A 17,427-nucleotide genomic window follows, 5' to 3' on the forward strand; every position below is an offset into this window, starting at 1 on the left:
GCCATTCCACCAGTGGGATCAAGTGCCTTTTACAAAATATCAGGATACTCAAAAAAAAAAAAAAAAAAAAGCAATTATTCCTAAAATGCAGCTAGGATGCAGCTAGGTCCACTTATTTTAGCCCATAGGCACCTGAGATAAACATAGGCTGATTCAGACATAATATAGTACAGTTATAAAGCTGAAGAATATTTCTCAAGCATTCCTGCCAAACACCACCTCTGACTAGGAGCCAAAGGAGGACTTAGACTTGAGATTCTTCTCTCTGGCACATTCCAGTAAATGCAAACAGCTGTCCACAAACACATTTTCAAAACTGAATGAAGACACGTTGCTATAAACTTGTCCATTGTATAAAATAGCTAGCATGCATCCAGCTAGCAATCTCAAAACCACAGTATTTTGCTCATTTTTGCAAAATGTAAAATTTTAAACAGGAATTCATTTTATTTTGTTTACAAATGTTAATTTTGTGTAGGATGTACTAACCACTAATTATATTAGTATTTCTGAAAATGCTTGTAATGTTTCTGTTTTTAAAGTAAAGCCTAATCATGTGTGCAAATGCTGAACATGATTACCTGCTTTTCCACACTAGCGTGGAAAAAAACCACAACTTTTTCCATATCCAGTAAGTACATTTGCTTGAAAAGTCTTTTTCTGTTGGGGAAGAATCGCTCAAGACATCGGTAAAACATGAGTTTGAAAAAACTTTGCTTGAAAGTATTCTTATTATCTCTTCAATGAAAAGGAATGGGTGAGCATTTACTTTGAGATACTTGGGATTCTTCGTTATTTGATACATATCCAATAATTTCTGGAAAATTCCTGAAAGTATCATGTATGCATCACAATTTGCAGAAGATGTAATTAGATCTCAAGAGGAGCTGCAATGAGCTATGAGCTATGAAACAAGAGAGGTAATAAATGAATGAAAATAGGAGCCTGGAAAAGTTCTGAGACATGAAAAGAAGACGGATGGTTTGGTGCAGGCCTTAGAAATGAAACAAGAGTCATAGAATGTAGGGAGAAGAGAAATGGCCTTAGCATTGAGTGTTCAAATACTGCTTTTATGGTATTGAGAGGCAGGGATTGCACTGCAAACATCCACTGAAGGAACCTCTCCTAACATAAAGTCTGCTTTTTTACAAGCTAAGTATAGTCTCCATTCTATTTGTGGCCCCTAGAAAAGTGTTGGGGCACTTAACAGAAAGCACTGAGACTGCTGAAAAATGTGATAACCTCTCGTGGACCCCAAGTCTGGGTGCAAGAGGTGAGCGTCCTGCCCCAGCAGGCACTCTGTCCTGACTCTCTCCTCTTCCCATAGGCCACTGCTAATCCTGGTCAGGGCTGTTTCTGAAATCCCAACTGTAGCAGACCCATTCACCAGGTGACAAGCTTGTGTAAGGCAACCACGGAAAGACATTTAAACCCAAAGCAATACATAAACATTTCAATAAAGATAAAAAACAGTCATTGCCAATTTGTTAAGCAGTCCAACAGTTAGTAAAATACTTCACTTATAAAACTAACATTTGAAAATCTATTTTCATTTGGTTAAAAAAAAAAAGAACAAAAGCAAATGCAAACCAAACCCAGATGCAAATGCAAGGATAGTTTAAAAGAACAATCTTTTACAAGAAACTAGAAATATTTCATTACAAAACCTGGAAATAGTGTTAGTGACACCCAACTGTCCTGTCTCCTGACAGTTTCCACCACTGACGTTTAGATAAAATATAAGCCAAGATCTAAAAACTGTAAATCATGGAGAAAGCTCTACGTACCATGCAGACTGCACCTTATAGCTCCTGGATGTGCCAGCTGGGAAATCAACTCCTCGCTCTCATCCACACTAATAGTAAGAGGCACTCCATTTTTTTCAAGACATAGAACTGTACAATCACCATGACTGGAAATGATTATCTAGTCCAAATGTCCACCTACCACCAATTTTTCCCCACTGAACCATGTCCCTTAGTACAATGTCTAAACACTTCTCAAACATCTCTAGGGACTGTGAGTCAACCATTTTCCTGGGCAGGCTGTTAAAATACCTCACCACTCTATTGGGGAAGAAATTTTTCCTAATATCCAACCTGAATCTCCTCTGGTACAACTTGTCCTATTGCTGTTACGTGGGAGAAAAGGCCAACCCCACTCGCCACAACCTCCTTTCTGAGAACTGTAGAGAGTTGTAAGGTCTCCCCTGAGATTCCTCCAGACTAAACAATCCCAATTCCCACAGCTGCTCCTCATAAGATTTGTGTTCCAGACCCCTCACCAGCCTTACTGTCCTCCTCTGGACAAGCTCCGGGGCCTCTATGTCTTATTACACTCTTCCCCATTCAACACTTTGTGATGGTGTAGATCAGAGGTGCAAAACACACTCAACCAGGTAAGTTAGGTCTGTGTCTTGCTGGTAGACTAAAATAACCAAGCTTCCCAAAAGAGCTGCTAGGGCACAGCAAACTGCATCACCAGCCTTGGGCCTGCCACTCAACTCTTTCCCTGCACTTGGCTTCTGCACTCAGAGTGGCTGGGCAGAGAGGGAGAACCCATAGTGACTGACTGTCAGGAACTGCTGCATGACAGAATGATGCAGTTCAGTGCAGGTAAATTGGGAGCTTTAAGGCAGCCCATTAGAGATAAGACCTTCTGAGGCATACAGGTGGATTTTTTTTTCGTTAACCTTTCAGAAACAGACTTGGAAACAACGTTAAAAACAGCCTTCTTGAACTGATGGGCCAGGGATGCTACTCACTCCCAAATTCAAAAACAAGGGTTGCCTCTGTGAGCAGAACCCAGAACTGCCCCACATCAGACCAGAGCCAGCTCCAGCTGCTCCAAAAATGAATTGCTGCTGCCAGAGCTGAGCTGTGAATGATGCTGGGTGCAGCTCTGGGAGAGCAGACCGAAAACAAGGAAAAACTGCAGTGCAACAGCAGCTGGGAGAGACGAGTGAGATGTGTGACACGAGCAACCCTGCAGGTACCAAGGTAAGTGTAGAAGAAGGGTGGGAGGTGTTCTAGGTGTGGAGCAGAAGTTCCAGTAGCCCAGGAGAGTCCTGTGGAGATGCAGGCCTTACTCATGCACCTGATGAGCACCACAGAAAGTATATCTCCACGTCTAGCCACGAAGGAGCCCATAGTGGACTAGGCAGAGAGCGACCATAAAGGAGCAGCAGGGACAAAGCATTACAGACCAATCACTGCCCCCATTTCCTGTTCCTCTGTGTCCATCAGGGGGACGAGGCAGAAGATTTGGGCACGAAGTTGAGCCTGAGAAGTAGGGAGTGGATTGGAGGAAGGTGTTTTTAGCTTTGTTTCTCATTATGCTACTCTATTTTTAATTGCAACAAATTAAATTAATCTTCCCCAAGCAGCATCTGTTTTGCCTGTGCAGCCATCATTGAGTGACATCCCTGCCTTTATCTCAGCCCAGCGGCTGAGATCTCATCTTCTCCCTGCGCCTTGCTGTGCAGAGGGAACAAGAGAGCAGCTCGGTGGGCACCTGGCAGCCAGCCAAGGTCAACCCACCACGAAGGCTCAAAGTCTGCCTTTAGAAGCAAAGGAAAGAACAACCGACACGTTTTTTATGGCTGTTCATGCACGTCTCAAGAGTCCGCTGAGAACTACAGCATCACCAGTGAGACTTCCAAAGGAGTGTCCCATGGAAGACAAAATATTGACAGCACGTATGTGGATGTCAATTCTGCAAAGCTATCTTAAAGTAAAAGTTTTATGCGTTCTGTGTGAATCATTATATACGTAATATATTTTATAGTATAGCATATTATACATAGCAGATATATCATGCATGTATACTCTCTCCAGAAATATATATACATGCATACAAACAGCTGGCCATTCTTTACTTCATCTGTCAGAGTGTAAGATAATCGGAACAGTCCCCAAGTAGTAACAGTTGTACTTGCACTGCTAAGTCTGGTTGTGGCAGACCTAATAAATCCATGCACAATGCATAGTTTATATGGGCCCTGTAGGAATTTCATGAACCTAAGAAATTAGTATCTGTCAGTATCACAATGATGGACACAGACTTATCAGAATTATTTTAGAATTATAATTAAGCATATATATAGCAGACAACTTTTTACGGGTAATATGTTCATTTACCATGTACATTCCAGCAGCTTGCAGGTCACCAAAAAGCTCTAAACCCAAGACAACTCCTATGAACAGCATCTCATATAATCTGGCCTCCAGATTATTCTCCCTTTAATTGCAAAAAGCATATGAAAACTTTCACTGAAGTACTGATAAATGTTCTCAGCTAGGAAAACTACTTCATTAATTTCAGTACTCAGTGTCAAATGCTCATTTTTCACAAAACAGCGCAAGGCAAGAGTGACAGCAACAGCAAAATAATCTGTTTGCTAGGAATTCCCTCCTAGTACACACAGAACAAAATATTTTTGTTGCTGGCCCAGAACTGATAATGAATAAGATATTGTCCAGATGGATATGCATGTCAGTCACAAGTTGGCAGATTTCATTGTAAGCAAACATCCCAGTTCAGCAAAGAAATAGCCTTTCCATACTCAACAACTGCAGCAGTTCTTAATACTTTGCTTGCTATGGACACTGGGGTTGGAATCCAGTCGTGGTGCTTCCTTCCTGGAGATACTCAAGGCCTTAGGTTTGATGGGGCTTTGATCAACCTGGTCTAATGGGAGGTTTCCTTGTCGGAGGGGTTGGAAAAGATGATCCCTGAGATCCCTTCCAACACAAATCACTGTATGATTCTGTGATCTTTAAGGTCTCTTCCAACCTAAGTCACTCCAAGATTCTATGATGTATGTCCCGCCATGCAGTGTAGCTGTGTACTTTTACCATTAAAAGGAGCTCCAGAATGTGCCAGTGGGGGAAGCACTGTGGTTAGCCCACCAGTGACTGAGCTAGAAAGCACAAAGCTGTGATCCAATACATCAACTTGTACCCAAATTGTGACACAAGGGTCTGCCCTGGACACCTACGCTGAGCAGTATGCACCTGCAAAACCCCCACATGGATTTGTGCACAAAGAGAGCTCACAACAGAACATGCCAAGAGGATGTGCACCTTTCCATCTCACAAGTCTTAAAGTTCCATTTCCTCACCCACCATCTCTGCTCCATTCCACGTGTAACCAGAGGCTCACCCCCACAGAGGCACACCAGCCACACACACAGCCGCGCACCTCATCTTACCAACCACGGGCGCTCAGTCACACCCCACACAGAACAGCTGTCCTGTGCATCACGCCGCTGATCATAGGAACTCTTTGGCCATCGACACACACGCATACGCTCATACCCACGCATCGCGATACGCCCAGTATCAGCAAAGCCGCCGAGCAACACTCGTGCTCACACCCTAGAGGTGCGGTGTGAGCGGTGCCCCAGAGAAGCCCGCGCTACACGCGGTGCTGTGTGCACGTGCGATGCGCTGCGCTGCGCACTGTCACCCTCCGTGTGTGCGCGTGTCCGGACGGGACGCAGCCGCCTCACTACCTGCCGAAGTGACCCAGGGAGTCGAAGAGCTGCTCGGAGCCGGGAGCCATGGCGGGGCCGCAGCCTCAGTGCCGCTGTCCCGGCGCTGCGGGGAAGAGCCACCGGCCCGGCCCGGCTCCCCGCCCCCTGCGGCCCGCCCCGCCCCGTCCCGGGGCTCCCCGCGGGGGCCGTTCCGAGGGGAGGCCCCGGACGTGGTCCTGCGGGGTTCGGGGAGGGGTGCCTGAGGGACTGCGGGCCGGGAAGCGGAGAAGCGGCCCTGACAGTTCGGCGACGTGCGGGTGGTCGCGGTCTCGGTACTGCTGCGGTGGGGACGGTTCCGTCCCTCACCCGGACCTGAGAACATTCACATCCCTCACACAGACCGTGCGCCTCAGATCCAGCTCTTCCTTCAGTGCTGGGCTCTTGCCTGTCCCATCAGGCAGCTTTTTTTTTTTTCTTTTTTTTCTTTTTTTTCGCTTCATCCCCCCCTTCTCCCCCCTAACCTCTCCAAATTAAATTATGTGCTTCATTCCTCCTGTGGCAATCCATAACGATCTGCTATTTCAGGCTCCAGTGTGTTTTGCACAGATATTTTCAGTTAAAAGAGGGGATACATTTTTTCCCCACAGGACATTATCTACATGCTATCAAGAGTTACTTCTGGTTGCCTTATGATCTGCCCTGTTGTTGGGATACATTATGTTGTAATGAGTTATACGATTATTTTTTTCCCCCAAAAGTATGGCACATAATGTAAAATAGTATTATTCACTGAATGTAAAATATGCAACATGTCCCATACAGCATCTATCACTAGTAAACTAAAATCACTATCAACTTACAATTAAGCCTTAATTATATTTGGACCTAATATTCTTCCTTCCCTGGAGCAGGACAAGATCACAGAATTATAGAATCATAGAAATATAGAAGCACAGAATACCTTGGGTTAGAATGGACCTGCTGTGGGCAGGGCTGCCACCCCCCAGTTCAGCTGCCCAGGCTCCCATCCAACCTGGTCTTGAGCACCTCCAGTGATAGGACACCACAGCTTCTCTAGGCAGCCTGTGCCTGTGGCTCACCACCATGGAGTAAATAATTTCCTCCTGATAACTAATCTAAATCTCCTCTCCTTTAGTTTAAAACCACTCCCCCTTGTCCTATCACCATCTGCCCATGCAAAAAGTTGATTTCCCTATTGTTCATAATTTCCCTTTAAATATTTAAAGGCCATGATGAGGTCTCCCCAAAGCCTTCTCCAGACTGAACAAGCCCTGCTACCTCAGCCTGTCTCCACAGGAGAGGTGCTCCAGCCATTTGACCACCCTTGTAGCCCTCCTCTATACCCTCTCCAAAAGCTCAACATCTTTCCTGTACTGGGGGCCCCAGACCCGGACACAGTACTGCACCTCACAAGGGCAAAGTAGAGGGATACAATCACCTCCCTCTCCCTGCTGGCCACCCCTTTTTTGAAGCAGGCAAGGGTATTGTTGGCCTTCAGGGCTGCAAGCACACACTGCTCACTCATGACAAGTTTCTTTCATCTAATAGGACCTCCAAGTCCTTTTCTGCAGGACTACTGTAAAGGATTTTTTCTCCCAATCTTTATATATATCCAGGATTGCCCTGAGACAAGTACAACATTTTGCACTGGACTTTGTTGAACCTCATCCGTTTTATGGGACACCTTTCAGGTTTGTCCAGGTCCCACTAGGTGGCATCCCTTCCTTCTATTGCATCAATTGCACACCTTAGCTTGGATGAGATAACCCATCTAAAGCTGCTGGAGAATGAGCAGGACAGATGACAGCAGAAGACCTTAGTGCTGTACAAACACGCTTCAGCCACCCAGTCACTCCTGTGTGACAATTAGGAAAGGTACAGAGAAGAACTATGGTGGGTACAACCCTCAGGTTTAAGATTTCCATCCTCCTCCTCCAAGTCTGAAGGTGTCCTTGCACAATATGGGGATATCATAGAACCACAGAGTCATTTGAGTTGGAAGGTGCCCTTAAAGGCCATCTAGTCCTCCCCTGAAACAAACAGGGACATCCACAGCTACATCAGTGTGCTCAGAGCCCCATCCAGCCTGACCTTGAAGTGTCCAAGGATGGGGCATCCACCACCCCGCTGGGCAACCTGTTCTAGTGCCTCATCACCCTTAGTGTAAAAAACTTCCTTACATCCAATCTTTACCTCCCTTCTTTTAGTTTGAAACAATTTTCCCCTTGTTCTAACACAAACAGGCTTTGCTAAAGAGTCTGATCCCTTCTTTCTTATAGCCCCCCTTTAGTATCTAAAGGAGATACTAAAAAGCTATTATCAGCTCTCCCCAGACATGGAGATAGACCAGATCCACTCTAAAGCCTCCTTCCACCCCAAACCATACTGCAATGCTGCAATTGCTGGAAGGCACATTTCCAGCAGGCTGCATGAAATAACCCCTGGAGATTTTCTATTAATCCACTAAAGTCAACCTTCCTTTTCAAAATGTGATCCAAACACTTCTAACAGTACCTTCCCTGCTAGCCTACCCACTTTTGCAGGGAGATGTGTCTTTAAGAGGCTCTGGCATCAACTGAGTGCACAACTGCACCTCTGTGCAGATGTTCATGCAGTGCAGTGACAATCTGTTCCAGCACAGACCTGGAAAAAGCAGATGTTTGTCAGACTTCTTGGTCATGAGCAAACAGCACATTGCACCGCAAGGAATCTGAGGATCATGTCCAGCAAAGGATTCCTCCTCGCAGCTACTGCAGTGCTACACCCACCTCATACTCCTTCGGAAGGCTTTACTCTGAGAAAGCTCTACAGCTCTCTGTCCACATCTGCATTGGATTTTTTTAACACAAAGTCCGAGGTTTGTTTTTGTTACTTTCTTAGGGTATGTGAAGTCTAAGGGACTTGTTTTCTTTTTTTTTTTTTAATGTACACCACGTGATTTTTCCCTTAAAATATCAGCATTCATTTGAATCAACCTTGTTTTTTTCTGGAGCATATTTTTTCCAGTTGAAGTGCTTGAAGATAGCACTGGTACATTCACAAAGCATTTATTTTTCCCAAGAGCCACTCTAGTTTAAATAGTTGTTTACAAAAACAAACAGCAACGAATAGTAAACACTCTGGCTACGTAATGCCTTCCTGCTTCTCTGCCTGTTTTTAGTGCCTTGCTCCTACACCAAGTAAACTCATTAGGTTTCTACAGCATAATGGTATCAGGAAGATCTATTTTTGGTGTAAACATCAAGCAGGAAATAGCTAAGTCCCTTTCAGTACCATTTTTTAAATCTGAAACGATCCACAGTTGTCACTTTGTGGAATCTCTCTTAGACATTCTTGCACACATTGCTCTCTATATCGGCATTTTAGATAATATGACTTTATGGAGGGACACTGACTTTTTATGTGGTCTAATAGCAATAGGATGAGAGGGAATGGTTTTAAACTAAAGGAGGAGTGATTTAGATTAGACATTAGGTGGAAATTTTTCATTCAGAAGGTAGTGGGGTACTGGCACAAGTTGCCCAGAGAAGCTGTGGTGCCCCATGCCTGGAGGTGATCAAGGCCAGGTTGAATGGTACCTTGGGCAGCTGAGCTGGGGGGTGGCAGCCCTCCCTACAGCAGGGGTTGGAACTGGGTGGGCTTTCAGGTCCCTTCTAACCCAAGCTGTTCTGTGATTCTATGATTCTATAATTCTATAATTACATGATTTACTGCTCATAGCAGAATAAAAATAGAAAAATTGCACCCGCTTCTACTGAAGTTAATTCCAAACGCTCATGTCTGTTTCCAAAAGTTATTAATGTAACATCTGCAATGTCAGCTCTCTTAAACATGCAGTGATCAGAGATTCACCTTCTTTCTTTTCCAAGCCTCAAAAGATGCACAACATGCTTTAAGCCCGCCTTCCTCCTGTGCTGTTACAGCAATTCTACGTGAAGCAGTAACTATGCTTTTAGTCACAGTTATTCCTCACTGAGATGTTTTTCACCAGGGTGACCTAAAAACATAGAGGTCCTTTGCTGACTTTGTTCACAGACAGTACACAGCTCTCTAGCTTCTTGCGGCATGATAAAGTTGCGCTACACAAGCACAAGCAACATCTGAAGAAGTGGAAGATATCTCTAATTACAGTGTGTCAAAATGAGACCATCCGCATCTGTGCTCTACAAAGTTTAGAATTTTAGGGATTTTTTTTTAGCAGAAGGAACTGGAGACGTTGTGATTCCTCTCTTACAAAATCTTTGGAAACCACTGGGGTGAGAAGATGGTGGTCAAAATGCTTTCCAAGGTATACCAGAGGTTTCAAGAGTTGGTCTTTTAATCCCAGAAGGGGTTAAAGGAAATATTCAGAGCCACATCTCAAAAAAGCTTCAGTTACAAATTTAACCTCATTTCTGGCATTCACAGATAGGTTGGTGCTCAACAGAGGCACTCAGTATTGCACAATACTTGAGGAAGAAGTGATCTTAATAACTTGCAATGGGAGAAGAGATGGTTTATAGAATGATCTCCTTTGGTTTGACACTCTCACTAGGAAAAATCCAGTGTCGACTGGTGCAGACTGTTCTGCCCTCCCCTTCTGTAAGTTAAATTAGTGTCACCAATATATGAGACGTGTACAAGGAACATGCTTCTCATGTGAATTTCGGTACACGTTCTAATGTGCATGTACACGTATGCTGAGCTTTGAATTACAGCTGAACTCTAAATACAAAAGTAGATCACTGATAGCATCTACCAACCCTTTTTCACAGCTCCATTGAGGAACTGATTACCTAATTTCCAAGCCATCTCTTTCCTGCTCCTTTTGACGTGGCTTGTAACCCACAGGTTAGGAGCAGTTTTTACAGAGTGCTGGGACTGCAGCTGTCAAGCAGCAAACAGGTGAACTGACTACTGCCACAAGCACTCAAGTCAAGTGCATGAGTGGAGTCCAACCCTGAGTGGTCTCCAATATCTGTTTTTGGCACACAAATAAAAAAAACTAAAACAAAAACCCACTAAAATAATTTGTAAGATAGCTTGAACATAACCTTCTCACCTCTTGTTTAGAAGTTACCTGTCTCTGTTCCCTTCCATGGAAAGCAAGCAAGCGACTCCTGGTTGTATTGTGGACGTCTGCAAGGATCCATTTATTTGTGACACCTTCCAGTGTATGCTGCTTCAGCTTCATATTTCCAAGGACTCTTCCTGCACTGTACCTTTTTGTCTGGAATTACTCCAACTGTACAGATAACGAATGCATACGAAAAATATGCTTAACCATGGAAATTTCCATAGTTCAACACGACTAAACAGCCCTCTTGAGTAATCTAAAAATAATTTAGAGATTCAGAAAAGAAAGTTGAATGGGCAGGAAAATAGCGTGAGAGCTTGACTCAGAAACCTATTCCTTCAGAGGAAAAAGGCAATGAGAATTTATCTGAATACTGTTTCAGTTTTGGACTTTACCTTTTATGAAAAGCAAAAACGAAACTCCCTGCTAACACAGATATCTTCATGGATGCCTTATAAAAGCCAGAAAAATTTGATAAGCATCTTAAGAACATATTTTTTTTTAGCAAAAGCAGGATTTAAAGAGAGCTCAAATAAAACATAACACAGTACAGTCAAAATCCCAAGTCTTTAATTTTGTTTCAGTTATAATTCTTGTAATATGTTTCCTCCCTTTCCATGAGAAGAGTGATGACATACTAGCTACGACTTTTAGCTGTCTCTGGGCAATATTTTCTCCAGCTCCATGTGCCCTGAGGATTCCAGCAGAACTTCCCGGACTTTCAAGTGACCGTGAGAGTGACAGATCTGCTTTGTGAGCTTTCTGAGACAGCAGCACATGAGATTGTAGCAGCACTGTTGGCAGGGTTATAACACTGCTCCCTGCCAAGCCATATTTAACTGGGGAACAGACAAGACATCTTTAGAATGCTGTACCTTGCTCTTTGTACTAGCTATATTTTGATGGTTTGTTCTCAGAGTTTTCTGTATTGCAGAGGGACAGAAATACAAGATATTGAGAGGATAACGCATCAAAGAGGGGAAGGGAACTAACAGTTTAATTCTGTAATCTTGTTAGAGATTGTTCAGTTAAGAAGTGAGCAGAATTTGTACTGCATTAAACCTGAATAAGGAAAACATACAGATCATATATAGAGAGATATCAAGTGGTGTCACAGATGGAGAAAATATGAGCCAAAAGTTGAAACTTAAAGACAGATTTATTGAAATGAGAAAAAAAGTCCATGTCCATGGCAGAAAGTGTAAGTAATTAGTGGCACTGTGAATCTAGGGAATGTTTAGATTCTCCACTCCTTCAATTTTTCTATCAAACATCATCAAATGAGGTATTTTTGTAGATAGAGTCATTCTCATATTCATACAATCTTCTCTTTCACATAGATTTGTCAAAAGAATTAGTACTAAAGCAAGTTGAAAATCTGTATCCTTCACAGCTGTGCAAATAGAGCCTCCTAGCTTAAAAATGTCTGCAGCGAGAAAACTGATGAGAGAAATCCTTTGTTGCAGTTGATTAGTTAAACCTCACTGGCAATGACAGAATTCCTGCTGCTTCTGCAGTGCCAATATATGGAGCTTTCTCTGAAACCTGGAGTTTCTCTGAGACCTCACATGCAAGCACTGTGGTTACTTGACAGTGCAGAACAAACATGGTAGCATATCATGTTAACTTCAACTATTTAGTATGAATAACCAAGGACTCAGTCAGGAGCAATTTGACAGATTTAGATGAAGTGACTGAAGATGACACCAATACCAGCTGTCTGCTTCACAGCCCCCTGCTTGATGCCTCAGCAAATATATGGCCTGTGAAACAGGCTGGCTGAGGTCCTATTAGCTGGCCTGTTCTTGCTGGCAGAAAGGTGGGTTGGATCTGAGTGCCAGTAATTTCTTAAATGACTGCATTTTGGACTCCCAGATCCTATCTGTTGATGGTCTGAAGCACTGAGGATGTGGCAGCATGCATTTCAGAGCAGGAAGGCTGCCAAGCACAAGCACCTCAAAGATCTGGCATACATACTGTGTGTACTGTATGCTGAGAAACAGTACCTGGCCTAATACAAGCAGAAATTATAATCCATGCATCAGCAAAAGCCATTTATTTCCTAATGTAAGATCATCTAAACATAGTCATGAAAAGCAGTGAAGTGTAATAGTTTGAGAAAAGTACTTCCTTCCTAGAAGAAATGCATGAGAAACAAGAGGCAGTTATTCGTATTTGAAAAAAAAAAAAAATAAAAAAAATCAGATATGCATTCAGGTAATATTAAGTGATCTCATCAAGAATTCTCATTCAGAGACAGAAATGTTAGCTAACTTTGTCAGCAGGCTCAAAAGATGTGGCTATAGGCAATCATACAATCATTCCCACACTGCACGCCAGTTCAGGGTACAAAATGCCCCTGGTAAGTTTATATTCACTGCACTGACTGCATTTAGATTGCTATGAAGAGCCAAAGGAAAAAGAGGCTTGCTCAGGCAAATGTCTAAAGACACATCCAGGTATCCCTCATGCCTGAAAATCCAACCTCAGGCTGGCATTGGCCACGTAAACACTTTAAATCTTTAAAAACTACTGCAAAACTGAGCCAGGTAAAATCCACAAACATTTTGAAAGAAACAAATTCTAAATTCTACAGCCTCATAGAAAACCTCATAGAGAGTCCTACAGAGTCCAGCCTCTCTCATCAAGCAATACTTCAGAGAGGTTTCCCACGCAGGAGCTGTGCAAAGGAAGCAGGAGCAAGTGAAGGCAACTCCAAACCCAGGCAGCACAGGTGACAACACCACAACAAGGACTTTCAGGGGAAGCAATATCTGTCTCTCACTTTTAGACAGCAGATGCAGGAAAAAATGACACATTCTGGCACTGTTTGCTAGTAATTGGGGTACCATGCACTCAATTGTAACACTGGTTTCCTGTACAAGGTAATCTGTGTCTGCACAGAGAATCCCACAACAGAGAGCTTTTTACATTCTGTAGCACACACAAAAAAAAAGTACGTTTGCAGTATCTGCTTTCACTTGGGCAAGCTATCAATAACCAGCACTGGTTTAACACAGCAGCAGCTGAAGCTGTCCCTCTTTTCACTTTCGAGATGGGTGCGTGTGATTCTTCAATGCCTGTTGGTCGTTAGACAAATATTGCTGTGAAAATACTACTTGAACTTTGACAACATGCTAGCAAAAGCAGCATCCCTACAGCATTTCTGCTGTCTTCATGAGAGTATTTTGTTCTCCCTTTGATATGCTCGCCTCTTAAATCTTGCAGTAGAAATGACCTGGCTTACACTGATTTGCATTTGCTTGTCTCCCAGTTGACCCAGTTTGTCTTTCATTGGCTGTGCCGATGTCTGTAATAAGCTGTAAGACCACAGTGAGGCAGGTATGCTCAGAGAGCTCTTGCCAAGCCTTTGGGATTAACAGTTTATTTAGTATTCCTCCTACAGCCCGTCACGCTGGCCTATGTGAGATTTCAAGCAGAAAGCAGGAATCACTTAGCATGCTGCCACTGTTAGTTCTAAATTTGTTTGGCTGATCGAGAGTGACTGAAGTAGGTCTGCCCACACTCAGGGACTTCCAGTCCTTCCAGGACAATTATTTTAAGGTGCTAAATGTTGTTTCTGTTCAGAGCAAATTATGGAGGGTACACAACTGAATTTTCCAAAGCTCACCATCAAAACACGCAAGTCTTAACATAAGCATTTGATTGCAAAACTAAACCAAACAACCTGGTATTTTGACAACTGTAATGCAAACAAGTCAGGAAACAAGAGCAGTGATTTTGTACCCTTACTGCACATCTCATGCTTTTCTGAGATTTCCCAGTGCAAGCACAAATCATCCTGGGCCACTTACTCTGGATATAAACTTAAGTAAAATGAAAATCAGCTTCCCCATCCCCTATTGCTTCTTCAATTCAGATAGAGAAAATAGGCAGCATTGCTGTGAAATAAAATAAGTAAAATAATGAGGTTCTGGATTTTCTCTCCCCCTCCCCCCCCTTTTTTTTTTTTTTTTTTTTTTTGAGAAATATCAAATTAACAATCAATTTCAACTGCCAAAAAAAAAAAAGGGGTGGACAAAGCTAGCTGATTTTGGCCTTCTTGTATTACCAAAGTGCTTGTTTCAACCTACTACTCCTTCCCTGGCAAAGTGCCCTCTTCTTCCCTTTCCTTTTTTGTGTCCATATAATTTCCTGATTATGCGAGAGCACAGTAAACACAATTCCTCTGAAAATGAAAATCAAGACAAAGTGCAGGACTGAGCTACTATAGGAGGGTTTTGTATCATCTGGCTGTAATTGCACCAGGACAGTCTGAATTGAAGGCCAATATTTGGGCATGAAGGTGAGCAAAAGCTTGAGCAGCAGAAACAGGTGCAGCTCCAATTTTCTCCTCCACACTTTTACAGCACAACACACTCTTGCTGGACTGCTAGTGCTTCTGTGAAATTTCCCAAAGGTTGCCCAGGTTTTCTTATTCTGAAATATCAGGGTAGGCTACAAACTATATCATGCTTTTGAAAAGAATTAAACTACCCATTAATCATTAGGAGAGATGGCTAAGGAAATGCATCCCGAGAGTCTCCTCCTTCCCAAAATGCCTTTGAGCACCTCCCTCTTCTTTTCCTCCCCACATTGCTGCATTGAGCCAAGGTACTTTGTCAGAGACTTTGTGATATATTTGGAATAAAATTCTGGAATTTAAAGAGTCTTCCTACTCTGGTGGAAATCCACAAAGCTTTCCAGCTCGAGCATGGGTAGTCTGGGACCTGCAGGCACTGGAGTGTGAAAGGCTTGAGTCTCAGGGAGGTACATCTCCTTCCTGACAGCACTTCTTCACAGTCCAACATGTGAACCTCGGCATTGTTTCTGAAGGCCTCAGATTCCCAAACTACAGGATAGATGAACAGTGCCATTCAGTTCATTGAATCACAGAATCATTAAGGTTGGAAAAGACCACTAAGATTGTCTATTCCAACCATCAGCCCATCACTACCACGTCCACTAAACCACATCCTTCAGTGCCACAAACAGATGCACTCAAGGCAGGTGTCCGAAAGTTCAAATCAGGATGAGAAACTATTGGCTATTTCACTCCAAGTGGAGAAGAAGTCATTAAAGGAGCATGGAATTACTGTATTCATACTAAAGCAAACTTTAAGTACAGGGTGCAGAGCATGGCTTGTCTGATGATACCAGGAGAAGTGTCTGCAAAGGAACTCCTTTACTTTTGTAACACTGAGGTGTTTGAACAGTGGAAAATAATCTGGCTGGAAAAAATATCTCCTCTGTTTGGAAAGCAAATATAATCCATTTTAATCACTGTCAGGGTTATTAATTGCTTGATCTTTATAGTGCTTTATGTTTTGTAGACAACTAAGTAACAGAACTCATACATTGCTTGAAATAAAATCCTCATCAGATTTTGTTACACATATGAAAGACCTGTCAAAATATAGCAACAGCAATGTTTGCTTTTGCTGACGAAGTTTACCTCATATGAAGATAGGGTTAATGTGCCTATTCACAGTTCTTGGCTATCTTTTCAAATACAGTCGCTTCATAGGAAACACTGGGGGCATCAGATAGGAAACACATCTGGTGGCTGAGCTCACCAGTTTTCCCAGTGGCAGTGAGGATGATAAAAAGAGCTCGTGAGTGCTGTAAAATTTCAGTAATCCATTTTCTCGCTAAAATTGTATAACAGGTTTTTTTTTTTCTGTTTATAAGAAAGTTAATGGCCCTTTCCAACTGTCCCCAAGGTCTTGAGCAAATCCCTGTAAATAATTTAAAGGGAAGACCACATGTCTGAAAATCTGAAAGGAAACAATTGCTAAGATAACTCAGATCCTCTTATTCTTCCCAATTACACTGTATGGAATTAGATCTCACTTCAGAAATCAAGTCCATAATTATAACCTAAACTGTAGGAGGCACATATTTAATTCTAGCTACTTGATATAACAATATCAGTGCTACTTACATGGATGTTACTAGGGCATTAGTAGGGAATAATTCTCCTGACAGCAGGGAAATTGTCTGAAGCACCTCTCCTACAAAGAAAGGCTGAGGGATCTGGGCTTGTCCAGCCTGGAGAAGAGTCAGGGGAGACCCTATTGCACCCTTCCAGTACTTTTCAGGAGCTTATAATCAGAAGGGAAACTGACACATGATCTAATAATGACAGGACAAGGGGAATGACTTTAAACTAATGGAGGGGATATTTAACTTAGGTATTAGGAGCAAGTTCTTTACTCAGAAGGCAGTGAGGCACTGGCACAGCTGTCCAGAGAAGTTGTGGGTGCCCCATCCCTGGAGGCACTCAAGCCCAGATTGGATGGGCCCTGGGCAGCTGAGCTGGGGATGGCAGCCCTGCCTATGGCAGATGGATGAAACTGGGCAGGCTTTAAAGGTCCCTTCCAACCTAAACCATTACATGATTTATGATTGCAGCTGAAAACAAGTCAGAGACTCCTTTTATTGGGCTCATTCATATCTAGTTCAGTGATGTTGGAGCTGGTCCTGATGCTATTGTTAACAACGTGAGCCATCCTTTCAAATATACTTGTATTCACAATTATACAGTTGTTACAGCTTGCATATTTCAAGTAGTTAAATATTTATTCAAGGATTACTGTAACAATATTAAGACATGTCTAGAAACAGATGTAGCATTTTTTAAATGTCAGATGAAATCCTTAAATTCCGAAATACTTCTTTCATAATGTGATTTGTACTTTGCATCTCGATTTCCACCACTGACTCCAAAATGCACTCCAGAGCAGTTTCCAGAAGCTCATCTGTGTTTTGAAAAACAATATTGCATCAACATTTAATGAAACTTCTGTGTCTTGGAACGCTGACATCATTTGTCACAATCAGGGCTCTGGTTCCCAAGGCACTTAAGAGCTGC

General features: G+C 42.8%; 2 protein-coding genes across 4 annotated transcripts in view; one reads left to right on the forward strand and one right to left on the reverse strand.

Annotated features, from left to right (window-relative positions):
- The window catches only part of SLC22A16 (solute carrier family 22 member 16), a 38,910-nt gene extending 33,280 nt beyond the window's left edge, over positions 1-5,630 (reverse strand). For all 3 annotated transcript variants that reach the window (XR_007375409.1, XR_007375410.1, XM_048937268.1), the window contains exon 1: positions 5,516-5,630. Coding sequence is in view for 1 of the 3 variants with exons in the window: in XM_048937268.1 (XP_048793225.1) it covers positions 5,516-5,565 (50 nt within the window). In the remaining 2 variants the exon portion in view is untranslated. The remainder of the gene's footprint in view (positions 1-5,515) is intronic.
- The window catches only part of RPF2 (ribosome production factor 2 homolog), a 242,505-nt gene that overhangs the window by 10,516 nt on the left and 214,562 nt on the right, over positions 1-17,427 (forward strand). The window lies entirely within an intron of this gene.

Source organism: Lagopus muta, chromosome 2, assembly GCF_023343835.1.
Source record: "Lagopus muta isolate bLagMut1 chromosome 2, bLagMut1 primary, whole genome shotgun sequence".
NCBI classification, from domain to species: Eukaryota; Metazoa; Chordata; class Aves; order Galliformes; family Phasianidae; genus Lagopus; species Lagopus muta.